The 18,106-nt window shown below is 35.1% G+C and overlaps 1 protein-coding gene across 2 annotated transcripts in view; it reads left to right on the top strand.

Moving 5' to 3' along the window:
* SLCO4C1 (solute carrier organic anion transporter family member 4C1) overlaps positions 1 to 18,106 on the top strand; it is a 71,567-nt gene that overhangs the window by 23,066 nt on the left and 30,395 nt on the right. For both annotated transcript variants that reach the window (XR_002823833.1, XM_004375051.3), the window contains exons 3-6: positions 6,801 to 6,983; positions 10,764 to 10,860; positions 15,824 to 15,945; positions 17,075 to 17,193. Coding sequence is in view for 1 of the 2 variants with exons in the window: in XM_004375051.3 (XP_004375108.2) it covers positions 6,801 to 6,983; positions 10,764 to 10,860; positions 15,824 to 15,945; positions 17,075 to 17,193 (521 nt within the window). In the remaining variant the exon portion in view is untranslated. The remainder of the gene's footprint in view (positions 1 to 6,800; positions 6,984 to 10,763; positions 10,861 to 15,823; positions 15,946 to 17,074; positions 17,194 to 18,106) is intronic.

Genomic DNA, 18,106 nt, shown 5'->3' with positions numbered 1-18,106 from the left:
CCCTTGTTTGTCCCTCTAGATCCATTATCTACTATTTTTCACCCTGTTTTGTGCTTTAAATAGAGTAAGCCCCAGGGACTCTATGACCCTCCCTGACATTTTTCCCTCTGGCTTCTAGTTGGGTCCAGCCAATGGGAGTTTGCATATTGTTAAGAAAGAGGTTGTAGTTTTATTTCTCAGGCATCCTCCCTTCCGGGCTTGGTTTGAAAGTAACTGTGTATCTCTACCTGAGGCCATAACCCTTGGAGGATGTCAGCTACAGCTAAAACTCTTTCAGGGTTTTGGTAGTAACACTGGTAGTAACACTCATTGTTTGTTCCTTTAACCTTTCCTATGTAAAAAGATTCTTTTATTTCAATTATCCATTTTTGTCTGTGCTATCTTTGTCCTGAAACTCTAACTGATGTATAATTATACCCATGTTGTTGTTATTAGTTGCTCTGGAGTCGATTCCAACTCAGATGTGTGCAGAACAGAACTGATCCACAGGGTTTTCAAGGCTGAGACATTTTTGGAAGCAGATTCCCCTGCCTGTCTTCCAAGGCGCCTCTGGGTGGGTTTGAACCGCCAACCTTTTGACTAGTGGTCGGTAGAGCAATTAGCCTTTTTCGCCACCCAGGGACTCCTAAATATACCAATAGACATATTAAGTGCAGTCTAAACGGTTAACATGCTCGACTGCTAAGTGAAGGGTTGGAGGTTTGAGTCCATCCAGAGGAGGCTAAGAAGAAAAAACTGGTGATCTACTTCTGAAAAATTAGCCATTGATAACCCCATGGAGCACAGTCTGACACACATGGAATCGCCATGAGTTGGAATTGACTGAATGGCAACTGGTTTTAATGGCCAGTCAGGCTAGGAGTTTGTACTTTGGGGAAGATAAGGAGATTGGCTGTTAGGTGTTATATCAAAAGTTTTTTGTTTCTTTATTTTATCTTGATAGTCAGAAACCCTTACAGAAATGTTTTGAATTCATATCCCAAATTACCTAAGTAACCAATTAACTTTATGTCATCTTTAACTATGAGGTGAATTTGTTAAAACTTAGGTTCTTAAGTCTTAGAGACCTAGATTCAAATTTCAAATTTCAGCTCCGCTATGTAATAGCAATATGATTTTGGGGAAGTTAATCTAAGCCTTACTTTAACCCGTTGCCAACAATTTGATTCCAACTCATAGTGACCCTATAAGACAGGGTAGAACTGCCCCATAGATTTTCCAAGGAGCAGCTGGTGGGTTCAAACTGCCGACTTTTTTGTTAGCAGCCTGAGCTCTTAACCACTGCACCACCAGGGCTCCAAGCCTTACTTAACTCATCTATAAAATGAAGAAAGTAATAGTACTGCTTTCATAAGATTTTTCTGGAGATTAGATAAAATAATGTATGCCAGTGAAAGACCTTGCATAAGGTAATCATTCAATAAACATTGCTATTATTATTATTAGTAGTAGTATTAAGATAAATGAGGTTAGGATATCAGTAAGGTATGATAAATAAGAACTCAATGAGTCATATAGGCAGTTAAAACTTTTGGGCTTATAGATGGTGAATGAAGAAAAGGTAAGTGAATAAAGGAAGAGTTTTCTTTTGGTACTCAGGGAAGTGGAATTTGATCTGGGTTTGAACAATGGATATGATTTCAGTAGGGAAAGAATATGGTGTGGTCATTATAGTCAAGGAACGTAATATTGAATGATTTTGAGAAAGTAAACTTGATGACTAGAAGATGGATGGTATAAATAAATACAGAAAAATCAGGAAGAGAAATGGTTTTGGGAGAAAGATGGTAAGTTTTCTTTTAAAGAGTTGATGTAGAAATTTGGTGTTAGAACTATAGCTCTAGAGCATAAAAGATGTTGGAAGTTCAAATTGTGATTACGGGTCTCTCCACAGTTGAAATCAGGACAATGAATGTTCCCCCCTAAAGGAGAGATGTAGTAAGAGAAAAGGTGAAAGGTAAAACCCCAAATCTTGGCAGTAAGAATCATCAAGTGATAACTGATACCACCAAGCTATATTCAAACCAAAACAAAACCCATTGCTGTTGAGTAGATTCCGACTCATTGTGACCCTATAGGACAGAGTAGAACTGCCCCATGGGGTTTCTAAGGAGTGGCTGGTAGATATTAACCACCAGGGCTATATTCAACCCTCTACAGTTAGTGTCTGTACAGGAGCAGGAGCCCTAGTGGTGCAGTGGTTAAGAGCTATGGCTACTAACCAAAAGGTCAGCAGTTCAAATCTGCCAATCGCTCCTTAGAAACCCTATGGGGCAGTTCTACTCTGCTCTATAGGGTTGATGGAATCCACTAGATGGCAACGGGTGTGGTTTTATTTTGTTTTACTTGATATCTTTGTCACTGTTTAATCCAGTATTTTTCAAAAATGTGTTTTACACAGCACTAGTTCTATGAGATGTTAGACATTAACAGAGAGAGGGAAAAAGTAACTTGATCTCTTCTTCAAAGTTTTGTAAGAAAGTTTTTAAAAAGATTGGTAGTAAGATAAGTGAATAGGGATTATAAGAGAGAGCGACAGGAATGAGCTAAACTCCCCAGGCCAGAAGATGCTAGTTAGATTAGGGGATGGACAACTTTAAACAAAAGCAGTAGCTATTTCTCCTTTCTTTGGGCTGTGGCTAGGGGATGAGTGATGGGGCAAGAAGAAAATTACAGCCACTCTCTGGGAAGGGAGAAAGAGAGTCTGCTTTTGTTTAAAGTTGGCCACCCCAAATTAACTGACATAGGTAACTGGGCTGATTGGATTCCCTAAAATACTATACCTCCTTACTCCCCTTTATTCAGAAGGCATAAGTGAATATTTATAGGGAGACCAATAGAACCTCTTGGAAATCCTGTTAGAAAAGTATTGCTGGGAGAGTGGAACCCCATCTAAGATGGCAGCTTCTATCCTCCTCTGCCCCTGCCCCTGCAGATTCTTTTACTACTTGGCTTGCTGGCTGCAGGACAGGCCAGGGGGAAAACTCTGTCTCTTTAGCCTCCACGTCCTGAGGGCAAATTCCTGCCTGGCAGTCTCTGAGTGGGAATAAGGGCTGGGCTGAGCTTGAAGTTCAGCTTTAAAATATTGTCGCGTGTGGAATGTGAGTTTTCTTTTGTCCTTTTGCCTCAGGACCTGCAGATGTTAGAAGGCAGGTCTGGCTACTGATTTCTCTATTAACTGAAGTTACAACTGTTAATTTTATTGGCAAGGTGCCTCGCCCTATGTTCATGAACAAGGTAGGAGCTCCCTCTTGTGGTGTTTTACCAAAGCACATTCTTTTTAATTACTGTTGAAAGTATTTGGGTAGAAATTTTTTATTTTCCATAAGAAGTCAAAATCCTATGTTCGAATAGTTTCCTTAGCTAATGATAACACAAAATTCACAAAACAGGTAAATATGTTTTATGAAACTGTATTATAACCTTTGCTTTTTATTGAATTATTTTATACTTGCTTATGATGGATGGTCTTCTTTGAGTCCCTATAGCATCTCTGAATGTCTAGGAATGTTAGTGAGTAATGAAAATTATATACTCAAAAATGAAAATATCTTCCAAAATACTAAGTAGAGATGTGCTTCGCACTCAATAGATGTGTAGATCTTTTTTAACTAAAAAGTTTTATAGAATCAAATTTTTGCAAATCAGACATTCTTTTAAATGTCCTAGACCAGCTTTTAATTAACAAAACAAAACAAACAAAAACTTTTATATTAACATTTGCAAAATAAATAGTAATAATTATAATTTATTGAGGCTTTACTGAGTTGTGCGATGTCAAATGCCTAAAAGTTATTATCTCTTATACTAACTCAATAAGGAATGTATAATTACTATATACAGATGGGAAAATATAAATCTAGGAATACAAAAGTAATCTCTCTAATGTTATCACACACGGAGTGAGGTTTGAATCAAGGTTCTCTAGGTTAGGATGATAAAGCACGTATATAGACCTGGTTTGAATTTCAGCTCTACTTCTCCATAAGTGCTCAAAAAATTTTGGTTTTTCTGTGTGGTATGGTGGGAAATAAAGTGATGTATCATTGGAGTAAATGATTTCTAAAATTAATTTAAATGCTAACAGTCTGTGTTATAGTAAAGTGTTTCAATTATAAATCATTCTTATGGCTTATTGAACCATATGCCAAACCGTCTGTATTTAATATTTTGTTTGTTATCCTATAGAAGTGCCTTCTCCTTTTAAATAGGTGTGTTTCACTCTCTTAAATTGATTCATGTATTATATGTATGGGCTTAGTTCTATCTTCATCCTTCCTTCATTCCTTTGTTCGTTTATTCATTTGTACCTTCCTTCTCTCCTTCTTTTCTTTTCTTTCTTGAATTTGGTCAGCACGTGTATTCTGCTGTTGTTAGGTGGAATGTTCCATATATGTACGTTGGTTTATAGCATTGTTCAAATCTTCTATTTCCTTGTCTCTCCATTATTCAAAGTGGGGTGTTGAAGTCTCCAGCTATCAATTTTGTACTATTTCTCCCTTCAGTTCTGTCAGTTTTTGCTTCATATATGCTGGGGCTCTGTTAGGTGCATATATGTTTATAATTGCTGTACCTTATTGATGAGTTGAATCTTTTATCATTATATAATGTCCTTCTTGTCTGTTGTAACAATTTTTGACTTAAAATCTGTTAAAGTCTTCAAAGTTTATTTTAGTACAGCCACAGCAGCTCTCTTTTGGCTACTGTTTTCATGGAATATCTTTTCCCATTCTGTCACCTTCAACATATTGTTGAAATGAGTCTATAATAGATAAGTATCTTTTGTGGTAATCTACAGACATTTTGATTATACGAGTATTCTGTAGGGTTTTGGTGTTTGTTTTTCAAAGGAAACCATGAGGTTTCAACAGGTTTGTTTAAATAAATTTTTCAAATATCATAGAAGAATATCAAGGGAAAAATAAAGCTCTCCTTTACCTCTGCCTGCCCCAACTTTATGCCCCCCCATGTCATTTAGATGGAGGCAAACACCTCTGTTAACAGTTGGTAATGTATCTAAAATGAGGCTTTTGTAGACAGCATCTAGCTGGATCATTAAAAAAAATCCATTCTACCGATGTCTGATTCTTTAATTGGAGAGTTTAATCCATTACATTTAATCTAATTATTAATAAGGATGGGCTTACTTCCACCGTACATTTGTTTTCTATATTTCATATAATTGGTATGCTTAATATGACTGTACTTCTTGAAACAAATGGATATGCAACATGTGTGTAAAACGATGTCTGAAAAATGACAAAATAAACTGTTAACAGGTGTTTACATCCATCTAAGTGACATGGGGGGCATAAAGTCGGAGCAGGCAGAGGTAAAGGAGAGCTTTATTTTTCCCTTGATATTCTTCTGTGATATTTGAAATTTATTTATTTAAAAAAGTCTGTTGAAACCTCATGGTTTCCTTTGAAAAAGAAAAACAAACACCAAAACCATACGGAATACTCATATAATCAAAATGTCTGTAGATTACCACAAAAGTTACTTATCTATTATAAAAAATAGGTAATTTATCTATTATAAACAGTAAAGAAATAATAAAAAATAGTACACCAAAAAATATACGTAGGTAAGTTCAACTTCACAATGTATGTAATCATAAGAGATTATTATTTTAATCTACTTCCTGAAGAAAAGTGAAGATTGAAGCCAGGAATTAAAATTTAAATTCCTGCCATGGCCAGGGAAGTAGTAAAGTAGACCCAGCCCTGTTAAAAATGCAAATTCTCTGCCAAAATAGTCATCAAACTCTCATAGCATAAATATATACAATATTAGAGAGTATATTATAACTTTGGAATTTAAAAATACACATTTCTATGCATAGAATTGACTTCTGAAAATTTGATAAGCATGAAATTAATTTCTTCATCTCAAGAAATAAAAAATATGTAAATTAAAGAATCTCAGGATCAATGCTTTAAGTGCTTTACTTATCCATCAGGAAACAATAAATCTTGATCTGCTGTTAAGGAAATGAAAATAGACTTAGTCAAAGTAGTTGTTAAGATGAAGATTCCTGGTTACTATACTATATTCAAAGGGAGAGGGCTAGATGTCTTATTATCAATTAGCATCTCAGTTTTTTAGTATTATCAGATGAATTTAGGAAATAGGGATTTACTACGATGTCCAGTCTTTGTCTTAGATATGATTTTTAAAAGATTTTGATCAAATCTGAAAAGATAATTATTTTTTCCTTTGATGATATCCCAAAGAATATTATATAGACTCAGAAATTACTTCCAAAAAAGAAATTTAATAAAATGTTTGAGCTGTAAAAGAGAATCAGACATAACTTCAAAATATACTGCTTTGTAGTGAGTACTGAGAATTACTATTTTGGCCAAAATGTCCAATAACCTAAGTACACTTTATAATATGTTTAAGGTGTTGATTGACAAACTTGGTATGGTGGTCATATTGTGTTTATGTCTTTGAAAGAAATAGACTAGTTTTCTTGTTCTTAACATAAAAAACTGTACTTTCTTGGCACTACTTGTTTCAAACGTGCTGAGATTAGTTTTCCTGAAAAGTTATTAATTTAAATTTTATTTAATTTTTCTCAGTTTTGTTCTCTGTAGTCTAAATTTTGACATGCTTTATTTTGTAAATTTTCTTTAGTAATATTTGTATTTCTAAATAATTTAAATGTAATTAAAGTGTACTGATTGGAAGGAATAAAGTTGTGTTTGCCAAGAATAATTTGTAAGATGGATATTTAAATTATTACCTAAATTTCTGTAAGTTCTCAATTTTAATCTTTTCTTTTTCTCCTAAAGATACTTGCTTAGCAACAAGGAATAGCACCAGTTGTACCTCTTCAGCTTCTTCACTTTCTAACTACTTGTATGTCTTCATCTTGGGACAACTGTTGCTGGGAACAGGAGGAACTCCTCTCTATACCCTAGGAACAGCTTTTATTGATGATTCTGTGCCCACACACAAATCTTCTCTCTATATAGGTAAGATGATTTTCTATATAAATGTCTTAATAGTGTTTTTTCTTATTTATTTGTTTAATTTACAAGCAAAACATAGCATGCACTTATTAAAAAGTTAGTTGTAATGTCATAGGTATTTTCATTATATAAATATAACATTTTTGTTTAGTTATTTACTGGTATATCAAGCCCTTCAGTTGGATGCTGTTGTCATCAGCTCTATGTCTCTGGGCTATGCCAGACTTACTTTCTGGATATAAAGAGCCATTCAAGCAGCAGACTGTCTGGACTGCTTGAATCCCAGGCTAAGTTACACAGATTCCAAAGAGAATGAGCTCTGCCATTCTGCATGACTTATTACATCCTACATAGACTTGATTAGAGTCAATAAGATAAACCATAATGTAGCACCCAGAAACTATGGGTTTTCCTCTCAAGTTAGCCCTTTTTATATATGACTTGGTTTTTTCCTTTGTTATCTAATTCTTGGTAGCATAAGTGTCTCTTAAATTCCTTCCTTGATGTACCTGCAAGGTAGAGCTTACTAGACTATTCATGACCCTACCTCTAATTATGGAGCAATTTATTTGCAAATAAGTTTTCTCTTTATCATTCTATTATCTTGGTCTTGGGTGCTCATTGCCATAGTAACTAGAAGTGTGTTCAGTGCAGCCATGGGAGACTACAAAACCTGCTTGGGCACAACACCTCTGTGGAAGCCAATAAACTTCTGCCTGTTTTCTCTACTTGTTTTGCCTTGGTCTCTTCACAAGCTCTGAATATTCTTTTCACAAGTTCTGGCTGATGTGTACAATTTCTTCTGAATTTACAAATTCAACAATGCTTTTTTTTTTCTAGTTAGCTAATGTGGATGTTTTTCACCCTTCTAGTTCAAGGGGACTTCCCCTCTGGTGTTCCTTTCTGGTCAATACTTCTCAGAAGACAATTACAATCTTTCTATTTCAGTAACGTACCAACATGTGGAATTTTTTTATTTTTTTTAATATTTAAACAGAGTACATGTGTTGGGAATCCTCAAGACCATTCCCAGGTTTGCTAATTCTTTAGGAGGACTCACAAGATTCAGTATATAATAATACTCATGACTATGATTTATTACAGCAAAAGGATACAAATAAAAATCAGCAAAGGGAAAAGGCATATGGGATGAAGTCCAGGGGAAAACAGGTGCAAGCTTCCAAGAGTCCTCTCCTGGTACAGTTATACAAGACACAATTCTTCCAGCAAAAAGTTGTAACAACACATGTGAAATGTTGTCTACCAAGGATGCTCATTAGAGACTCAGTGCCCAAAGTTTTTATTGGGATCTGTGCATGCAGATACCGTCTGCCTAATGTGTACTAAAGTTATAGACTCCCAGAAGGAAAACAAGTGCTCAGCAAAAATCCCATTGTTTACACAAGCAGTTTGGGGACAGTGAGCCACCAACATTAGTTAGGGAATGGTGGGAACCCTCCTTACATCCAAGTTCCCAGAGAGCAGCCAAGGGCCAACGTTGCAAGCAGGCTTATTTAAGGATTGGAATCTCAGGTCTCCTCTGTTAACTCTTGCAGAGGAGGGATCTGTAGAGTGGTGGTTATTGAGAGAAAAGGCAAATAACAAAAGTAACAAAACTAGGAAATTAATTTTGATTTCTATCCCTTAGTTTCATATGAACACTTCTCTTAATTATTTTAGTTTATATACTTCTTTCCTTGTTACAGATAAACAATATTTTTCATTGGATAATAGTTTTGTTGAATGAAACCCTTCCTTTCTTATGCTTGCTTTATGTGTATACTTCCTTATTTACAAATCTTCTTCCGTTTTTTATTTCCTATAAAATAGCAATTATTGTTGGTAGCACACAGCCCTCTATGTGGAAAAAATTATATAACAAGGCAAAAATGGGCTAAATGAAAACAACAGTCAACATTTGCTACCTGTCTTAGTCATTTAGTGCTGCTGTAACAGAAATACAACAAGTGGTTGGCTTTAACGAAGAGAGATTTACTCTCTTGCAGTCTAGGAGGTTAGAAGTCTGAATTCAGTCGGTTCTGGGGGAAGGTCCTTGTCATCAATCTTCCCCTGGTCTAGAAGCTTATCAGCACAGCCTCAGGTACAAAGGACGAGCTCCCCTCCCGGCTCTTCAGTCTTGATAGTGTGAGGTCCTCCTGTCTCTCTGCTCTCTTCTTTTATATCTCAAAAGAGATTGGTTTAAGACACAACCTAATCTTGTAGACTGAGTCCTGCTCTATTAACATAACTGCCTCTAATCCTGCCTCATTAACATCATAGAGGTAGGATTTACAACGCATAGGAAAATCACATCAGATGACAAAATGGTGGACAACTACACAATGCTAGGAATCATGGCCTAGCCAAGTTGACACATATTTTGAGGAGGACACAATTCAATCCATAACACTATGTATTAGAAAGAAGAAAAAATCGGTTAACAACCTTTTCCATGCTACTCGCCCTTTATGTCTTTGTATTTCATGTTTTCCTTTGACAATCTGTTCCTTTTAATTGAAATTTTTAATCTATTTACTGATATTTTGAGCTTAAATCTTTCATCTTAATATGTGCTTCCTATTTGCTCTATGTTCTTATTTCTCGCCCTTTTTTCTTTCTTTTGATCAATTAATTTTTATTGTTTCATTTCTCCTTCTATTAACTTCATAGATACACAGTCTTTTACTATTCATTTACTAATTACCACATATAAAAACTTGATTATGAAATTCTAATGTTTGTTGGTACTTTCACCATATTCTTGGTCATCACAAGAGCCTTAGAATCCTTTAACTTTATTTATCTCCCTCAATTGTTTTTGTATACTTCAATTCTTTATTTAAATTCACAAAATAATTATTATTAATGTTTTATTTTAAAATATTCATTAATATTTACCAACTTATTTACCTTTATCTATGTCCTTCTTTCATTACTGCACCTCTGAGCTTCAATCTGGAATTAATTTCTTTCTACTTGAAGAACAGTCTTGAATTAATTTCCTGGAGCAGTCTGCTTGTGATGAATTCTCTTGGTTTTTGTTTATCCAAAAATGATTTTTTTTAACCCTTTTCCTTGATGCTGTTTTCTCTGGGAATAGATTATTAGTTGATCATTGATTTTCTTTCAGTACTTTAAAAATATTGTTCCATTGTCTTTTCACTTCCTTTGTTTCTCTTTATGATGCCAATTGTCATTCATATCTTTGAAGGTAATGTGTACTCATACACATATATACACCACTTTCTTAACTCCAGATGATTTTGAGATACTTTTCTCTTTGTATTTAATTTCCAGCAGTTTTACTATAATGTGCCTAGGTGCAAATTTCCTTTTATTTAGCCTGGTTTGGATTTATATAACTTTCTGAATATGTTGCTTAATATATTTCATTGTTTTGGAAAATTTTCCTCTGCAATTTTTTTATTAAAATATAACTTCTTTCCTATTATCTTATCTCTTTTGAGACTCCACTTACACGTGTGCTAGACTTCCCTCTGCCGCCAGTTAACATAGTTTTACATAGATTCATAAGTATTGGATTTATTGCAGTTATTATTCCAGTCTAACAGCTTACACATTGGGTTAAATATTTTAGACCTCTTGACTTGAAAAATGATACAATTTAAATGGTATTTTTTAGTTAAATTATGTTTCATATTTACATAATTTTAATCATTTAGATTTTCTGACTATAAACTTATTTCTCCTCTTCACTACTGTTACACATTCAAGGCAAATTTGTACATGTGACCATATTCAATTTCTTTGTTCTTCTTCTAGGAATCGGCTATTCTATGTCAATCTTAGGCCCTGCAATTGGCTATGTTTTGGGAGGACAACTGCTAACCATATATATTGACACTGCTATGGGACGAAGGCAAGACAACGTCTACTTTTCTTTTATTTAAATTTATTGTTATTTTAATAATGCTAACATCATAAACTTAACACTTTTGTAGTATTTCCCAAGTGTAGCATGAGGGATTTTTTCAGGAAACAAAACTAAATATACACAATTCTTATAAGTTGTTGTTGTTAGGTGCTGTCAAGTTGGTTCCCACTCCAAGCAACAGAATGAAACACTGCCCAGACCTGTGCCATCCTCACAATTGTTGCTGTGTTTGAGCCCATTGTTCCAGCCACTGTGTCCATCCATTTCATTGAGGGTCTTTGTCTTAGTCATCTAGTGCTGCTATAACAGAAATACCACAGGTGGATGGCTTTAACAACAGAAATTTATTTTCTCACAGTCTAGTAGATTACAAGTCCAAATTCAGGGTGTCAGCTCCAGGGGAAGGCTTTCTCTCTCTGTTGGCTCTGGAGGAAGGTCCTTGCTGTCATTAATCTTCCCCCCCGACTAGGAGCTTCTCTGCACAGGAACCCTAGGTCCAAAGGATGCGCTCTGCTTCTGGCACTGCCTTCTTGATGGTATGAGGTCCCCTCTCTCAGCTTGCTTCCCTTTTCTTTTATCCCTTGAGAGATAAAAGGTGGCGCAGGCCACACCTCAGGGAAACTCCCTTTACATTGGATCAGGGATGTTACCTGGGCAAGGATGGTGTTACAATCCTACCCTAATTCTCTTTAATGTAAAATTACTATCACAAATGGAGGACAACCACACAATACTAGGAATCATGGCCTAGCCAAATTGATACCTACATTTTTAGGGGGACACAATTCAGTCCATGACAATCTTCCTCTTTTTTACTGACCCTCTACTTTACTACACATGATGTCCTTCTCCAGGGACTGGTCCCTCCTAATAACATGTCCAAAATATGTGAGATGAAGTCTTGCTATCCTCACTTCTAAGGAGTATTCTGACTGTACTTCTTCCAAGACAGACTTGTTTGTTCTTCTGACAGTCCATAGTACACCTTAGTTCTCAAAGTGACATCTTTGCTTTTTAACACTTTAAAGAGGTCTTTTGCAGCAGATTTGCCCAATGCAACATGGCATTTGATTTCTTGATTGCTGCTTCCATGGGTGTTGATTGTGAATCCAGGTAAAATGAAATCCTTGACAACTTCAATCTTTTCTCCATTTATCATGATGTTGCTTATTGGTCCAGTTGTGAGGATTTTTGTTGTCTTTATGTTGAAGTGTAATCCATTCTGAAGGCTGTAGTCTTTGATCTTCCTCAGTAAGTGCTTCAAGTTTTCTTCACTTTCAGCAAGCAAGGTTGTTAATGAGCCTTCCTCCAACCCTAATGCCCTGTTCCTCATATAGTCCAGCTTGTTGGATTATTTGCTTAGCATACATATTGAATAAGTATGGTGAAAGGATATAACCCTGATGCACACCTTTCCTGATTTTAAATCACGTAGTATCTCCTTGCTCTGTTCGAAAGACTGCTTCTTGGTCTATGTATAGTTTCTGCATGAGCACACTTAAGTGTTCTGGAATTCCCATTCTTCGCAATGTTATCCATAATTTTTTATGATCCACACCATCAAATGCTTTTTATTTCAATGCTTTTTCATTATAATATTTTACTTTGTCTTCTCAAGTTGCCCTTTGAAATCTCCTGTTCAGCTCTTCATCATCTCTTCCATTTGCTTTAGCTACTCTACATTCAAGAGCAAGTTTCTGAGTCTCTTCTGACACCCATTTTGGTCTTTTCTTTTTTTCCTGTCTTTTTGATGACCTTTTGCTTTCTTGATTTATGATGTCCTTCATGCCAACCCACAACTCATCTGGTCTTCTGTCATTAGTGTTCAATGCTTCAAATCTATTCTTGAGATAGTCCCCAAATTCAGATGGGGTAGACAAGGTCATACTTTGGCTCTTGTGGAATTGTTTTAATTTTCTTCATCTTCAGCTTGAACTTGCATATGAGCAATGGATGGTCTGTTCTGCGGTCGGCTTTTCCATTGACTCTAAGTACACACAATTCTTATATACTATCCTATTTTGGCTATAATGCTTCATAAATTAATGCCACAACCTTCTCTTAATATAAAATGTTTATTCATAAATAAGAATGCTTATAGAATTATCTGGTGAGATTTTTAAAACATACATCCAGGACACTATGCATTGTTCAAAAACAAGAATTCAATTAAAATTACTTATGTTTAAGTAGATTTTGCTTTTGGAAGATTGCCTGAAGATTTTTAAGGGTTTATGATTCTAAGCATAAGTTCTATAGTAGTTCTGATTAGTGTCACTGAGGTCATAATTGTGCAGCTTCCAAAACTGCAACAATAAAAAATAATAATGGGCACTGTTTATTGATCCCATATAATGTGTCAGACAATATGTGCAGTGTGTGCTATTTTATTTTACAAGCATTATCTTACTTAATAATAGTAAGCGACATCACGATAAATGGAGAAAATATTTATGTTGTCAAGGATTTCATTTGACTTGAATCCACACTCAGCACCCATGGAAGCAGCAATCAAGAAGTCAAAGGATGTATTTCATTGTGCAAATCTTCTGCAAAAGATCTCTTTAAAGTGTTAAAAAGCAAAGATGTCACTCTGAGGACTGAGATGAACCTGACCCAAGCCACGGTATTTTCAGGAGGGACCAGTCCCTGGAGAAGGACATTGTCATGGATTGAGTTATGTCCCCCCAAAAATGTGTAGGTCATGATTCCCAGTATTGTATGATTATGTACCATTTTGTAATCTGATGTGATTTCCTTATGTGTTGTAAACTCTATCACTATGATGAGGTTATACTGATGAGGTCTACAAGGTTGGATAGCGTCTTAAGCCAATCTCTTTTGAGATATAAAAGAGAGAAGCGAGCAGAGACACATGGGAACCTCATACCACCAAGAAAGCGGTGCCGGGAGCAGAGTGTGTCCTTTGGACCTGAGGTTCCTGTACTGAGATGCTCCCAGACCAAGGGAAGGCTGAAACATCATAAGGACCTTCCTCTAGAGCTGACAGAGAAAGAAAGCCTGAATTTGGACTTGTAACCTATTAGACTGTGAGAGAATAGATTTCTCTTTGTTAAAGCCATCCACTTGTGGTATTTCTGTTATAGCAACACTAGATGACTAAGACATCATACTTGGTAAAGTAGAGGATCAGCAAAAAAGAGGAAGACCCACAACAGGATGGATTGACACAGTGGCCGGAACTATGGGCTCAAACATAAAAACAATGATGAGGATGGCACAGGACTAGGCAGTGTTTCATTCAGTTGTAGATGGGGTCGCTATGAGTCAGCACCTAACAGCAAGAACATTTTACCTAATCCTCTCAGTTATCCTTTGTGGTAGATGATACACACAGCTGGTAAGTGGCTGGGATATGAATCAAATAGATCTTTTTGACTTCTAGGTTCTCCTCTTAACCACTGAGTTATCTTTTTCTTTCCCTGAATAGAGACATTAGTAACCTTTGACGAAGCCATATTTTCTCATTTTACCACTAGGAATCATGACTTCACAGTTCTTTGCATGACTGTGAGCAATGAATGAGAACATATGGTTATAGTTATGTGATTTGTTTACTGAACTGTTAATCTGTGGTTAATCTTTTGGAGACTGTAGGGGTAAATGTCCTAGTTTTAAACCATAAATAAGGGTTTAAATTACTTAAATTACTCTTGGAGTAATTGCAATGATTTGGTCTGAGATCCCAGGCCACACCTGAGGATTTGCACTAGTGAGTAGGGGCTGGCCAGTCTAGAAAAGACTCACCTGGGAGATCAATATCAACTAGCCTCAGGAGGCACGATTTAGCCTATTATGCAGGACTGGCCAATAAAAGCCCTGAACTTGGCGGCTCAGAGAGCTTCCTGGCTTGTGAGGACTTTTGCCCTCAGGAGGGTAGCATGTCCCTTGGGACATGGAATCTCCATACCGAGAACCATCCCAGACCTTGCCCTACGCATCTCTTCTTTCATATCCTTTTTGGCTATAATAAATCATAAGTATGGTATAACCTCCACGTATTCTGTGAGTTTTTCTAGCAAATTATTGAACCCAAAAGGAGTAGTAAGAGCCAGCAGGTCAAAAAGTAAGGGTATTGCGTGGAATCTCATGCTTGCAGCTGGCATTTTGAAGGGGTAGTACGAAATTAGCCTTGAATTTGTGGCCAGCAGGCCAGAAAGTTAAGGTGTCATGTGTGAGCCCTGACCTAGCTTCAGGTGGCTAGAGTCAGAGAGAGAGAGGTACGTGGGTGGCTGACGAGAAGGATGTGAGGATTAGATCAATATCCATGTTTTGGGGATTGGATTCATGCTGATCCTTACCACACAGAAACTATATAAAAAGGCATGCAAAGAAGCCTTTGAAGCAGAGAGCTGGGCTTTTGAAAAAAACAGTTTAATCTCGGTGGAGGAATTAGATAAGTTGTAGCGGTGGTGTGTTTTTAAAAAGAGCTGATTGATACAAAGATATTAAAAATTGTTAATACATTATTTTAAGAAAAATTTTACATTTAAAAGAATCCTATAATTAAAGCAAAGTGTATGGACTTTGAACACAGATCAATGATTTACTGATGAGATATATTTAATTTAATAGAGCAGAAGAGAAATATATAGCTAAAGTCAGATAAAAAGTGTTGAAAAATCCTAACTATGTTTTCAAATGCTCGGCATATGTATATTTTCTGTCAATTAATTTAAGCTTTTATATCATATAACCATTTTTGAAATACTTTGTGAATCATTATTCTTTTCATTCTAATTTATGCCTGCTACCTGTTATCTTATTCATCACAGTGGCTTCAGTTGAAATTTTGGATGTTATAATAATATTTCACTGTATGTACTTGAATATAAAATATAAAATAAAATATAGAATTATTATAACTGAATTTTAATTAGTAAGGTCGAGTTTACTTTTCCTTTTTTTTTTTTTTCCTATCATACAGCACTGGTATCAACAAAGATGATCCACGCTGGCTGGGAGCTTGGTGGATAGGATTTCTTTTGGCTTGGCTCTTTGCTTGGTCTTTGATAATACCTTTTTCTTGCTTCCCAAAACATTTACCAGGTAAATACATTTTCTTACAAATCAGAGAATTTTACTCTAATTCTAGACCAGGCGTTACTTTCTGTATAATTAATAAGAACTCTAGATAATTCATCCTATTTGTTGTATAGACTTTCAAATGCCTGACTATATGTATAAACTTTTGAATATCTGTATTTAGTTATTTTTTTAAAAACTGTATAGCAATCTTAATATTCATGACTTTTCTTTATTTCCAATTAATAATCAACAGAACTGTGTGCATATTCAACTCTTTACTAAGTACTTAGTAAATTTGTTTCTTATATTCTATCTGGAATCTTATATTATATACAAGATACAATATCTTACAAACTATTACTTTGTAGTCAATTGGTCACTAATGTCAAGAGCAAATATGCCTTAAACCATTCATGTTAATTACGTGTTGTTGAAAATTCAAATAATTGTTATTTTCAATTATCACCAAAGTCATGCTCCATAGACTCATTTTTTTTACCATATGTTAATACTAGACCATCTGCACCGAAAGAAAAGGTTAATAGAAAAGATTATCTATTTCTCTCTCTGAGATTTTGCTTCTGTAAAATTCTGTAGTTCAAATCCATAACTGAAAAAATGTTTTCTTCAGGCTGACAGTATTTAGTTGTTCCCATTGTTATTGTGACAGGATGGATGATTAACTTTGGAAATGAGCAAAAGAAAAGATGGCAGAGTAGAAGTAGGCAGACTCATTGATTACCTTCTACTGTGGGCCATTCCATCTTATAATTTCGTCTGTTGAGAGTTTTCTCAGAATTATTGCTGGTGCAATTATACAAATCACAGGAAAATGGTGCTAAATGGTAAATATTTCATTTGCCAAGCAAGAGAGATTTTACATGAAAAGAAAATATATGTGGTTGGAGCAAAATGGTCTCATTTCAATGTTTAGACTAGTTGTAACTTCCGTAGCCTAGTGATAATGAATACTAACTCTTAGGACTGCCAGATTACAGACATATGCATTTGTACAATTTTGTTCACAAAATGAGGAGCTGTCCTCTATTTTATGGAATTTATATATGTGGAGGAGTGTGTGTTATTTATAAAGTAAACTTTTTAAAATTAAGAGTGAAGTGATATAGCAAGTACATTTGCTATTTTTTAGGTACAGCAAAAATTCAAGCTGGAAAAATTTCCCAGGCTCATCAGGATAAAAGTAGCTCCATACGACAAGCAGATGAGAATTTTGGAAAGAGCTTTAAAGATATTCCAGCTGCTCTAAAGGTAAAATAAAACTTCACAGACACACACATGCACATACAAATCTTTTCATAATGCATTCCTGTTTGCTTATTTTCTGCAGTTCTATCTCTTATAAACAACCTTTCAGACTTAATTTTATTCTGCTTTGAGTGAATGAAAATTATTTCAGAGGAGAATGGTTGAAAGAGCATGAGTTATCTTATTGGCGATGTTAATATTCAATGGTTCCTCATTAACACTATAACCCATTATTCGGTGCCATTTCCATTATGTAATGGATGGATCAATTATCATCAAATTGTAAATGTATATTTGAGAATGCCAAATCAATATGAAAGAGGAGGTGTTTAGTGGTAACTTGATTTGAATTTGAGGTTAAAGAAATAAAAGTGTTATAGGTTATTCTGTTGTACTCAGTAGCAAAGTGTTCTTTTTATTTAATGCCATAAGCATTATGTACGTAAGAGAGTTTAGACTTTATTAATTTAACTTTTCAATATTTGAAATTATTTACTTTTCTTTATTCTTTTGCCTTCTTCTCAAATGAAAGCCTTAAAATGTTCCAGCTCTACCCTCTTCTTTCCCACGCACTCACATTCTTGTGTTTTGCTGAGATTGTTCATACATTTTAGTTCTAATTACTATTTTTTCTTATAGTAGTTTTGTTCTACTTAATAAATTTCTGTTTAATCTATGTTATAAATTCTAATTTCTATCACCACTGTTTTTTATCCTTATGGTCTGAATTAATATGTATTAATACATATTTTGATTAAAATATCATTTTTTTTTTTTAATCACTGCAGAAAGTTAGACCTTTCTTCTTTGTTGTCAGTTGTATCTCCTCACCCATGGCCCCAGGCAACCACTAACCTGCTTTTTGTCACTATAGTTTTATCATTTATATATATATATTTATTATTATTATGTATTT

Source organism: Trichechus manatus, unplaced genomic scaffold, assembly GCF_000243295.1.
Source record: "Trichechus manatus latirostris isolate Lorelei unplaced genomic scaffold, TriManLat1.0 scaffold00032, whole genome shotgun sequence".
In the NCBI taxonomy this organism is placed as follows: Eukaryota; Metazoa; Chordata; class Mammalia; order Sirenia; family Trichechidae; genus Trichechus; species Trichechus manatus.
This window is presented reverse-complemented; position numbering and strand designations above follow the sequence as displayed.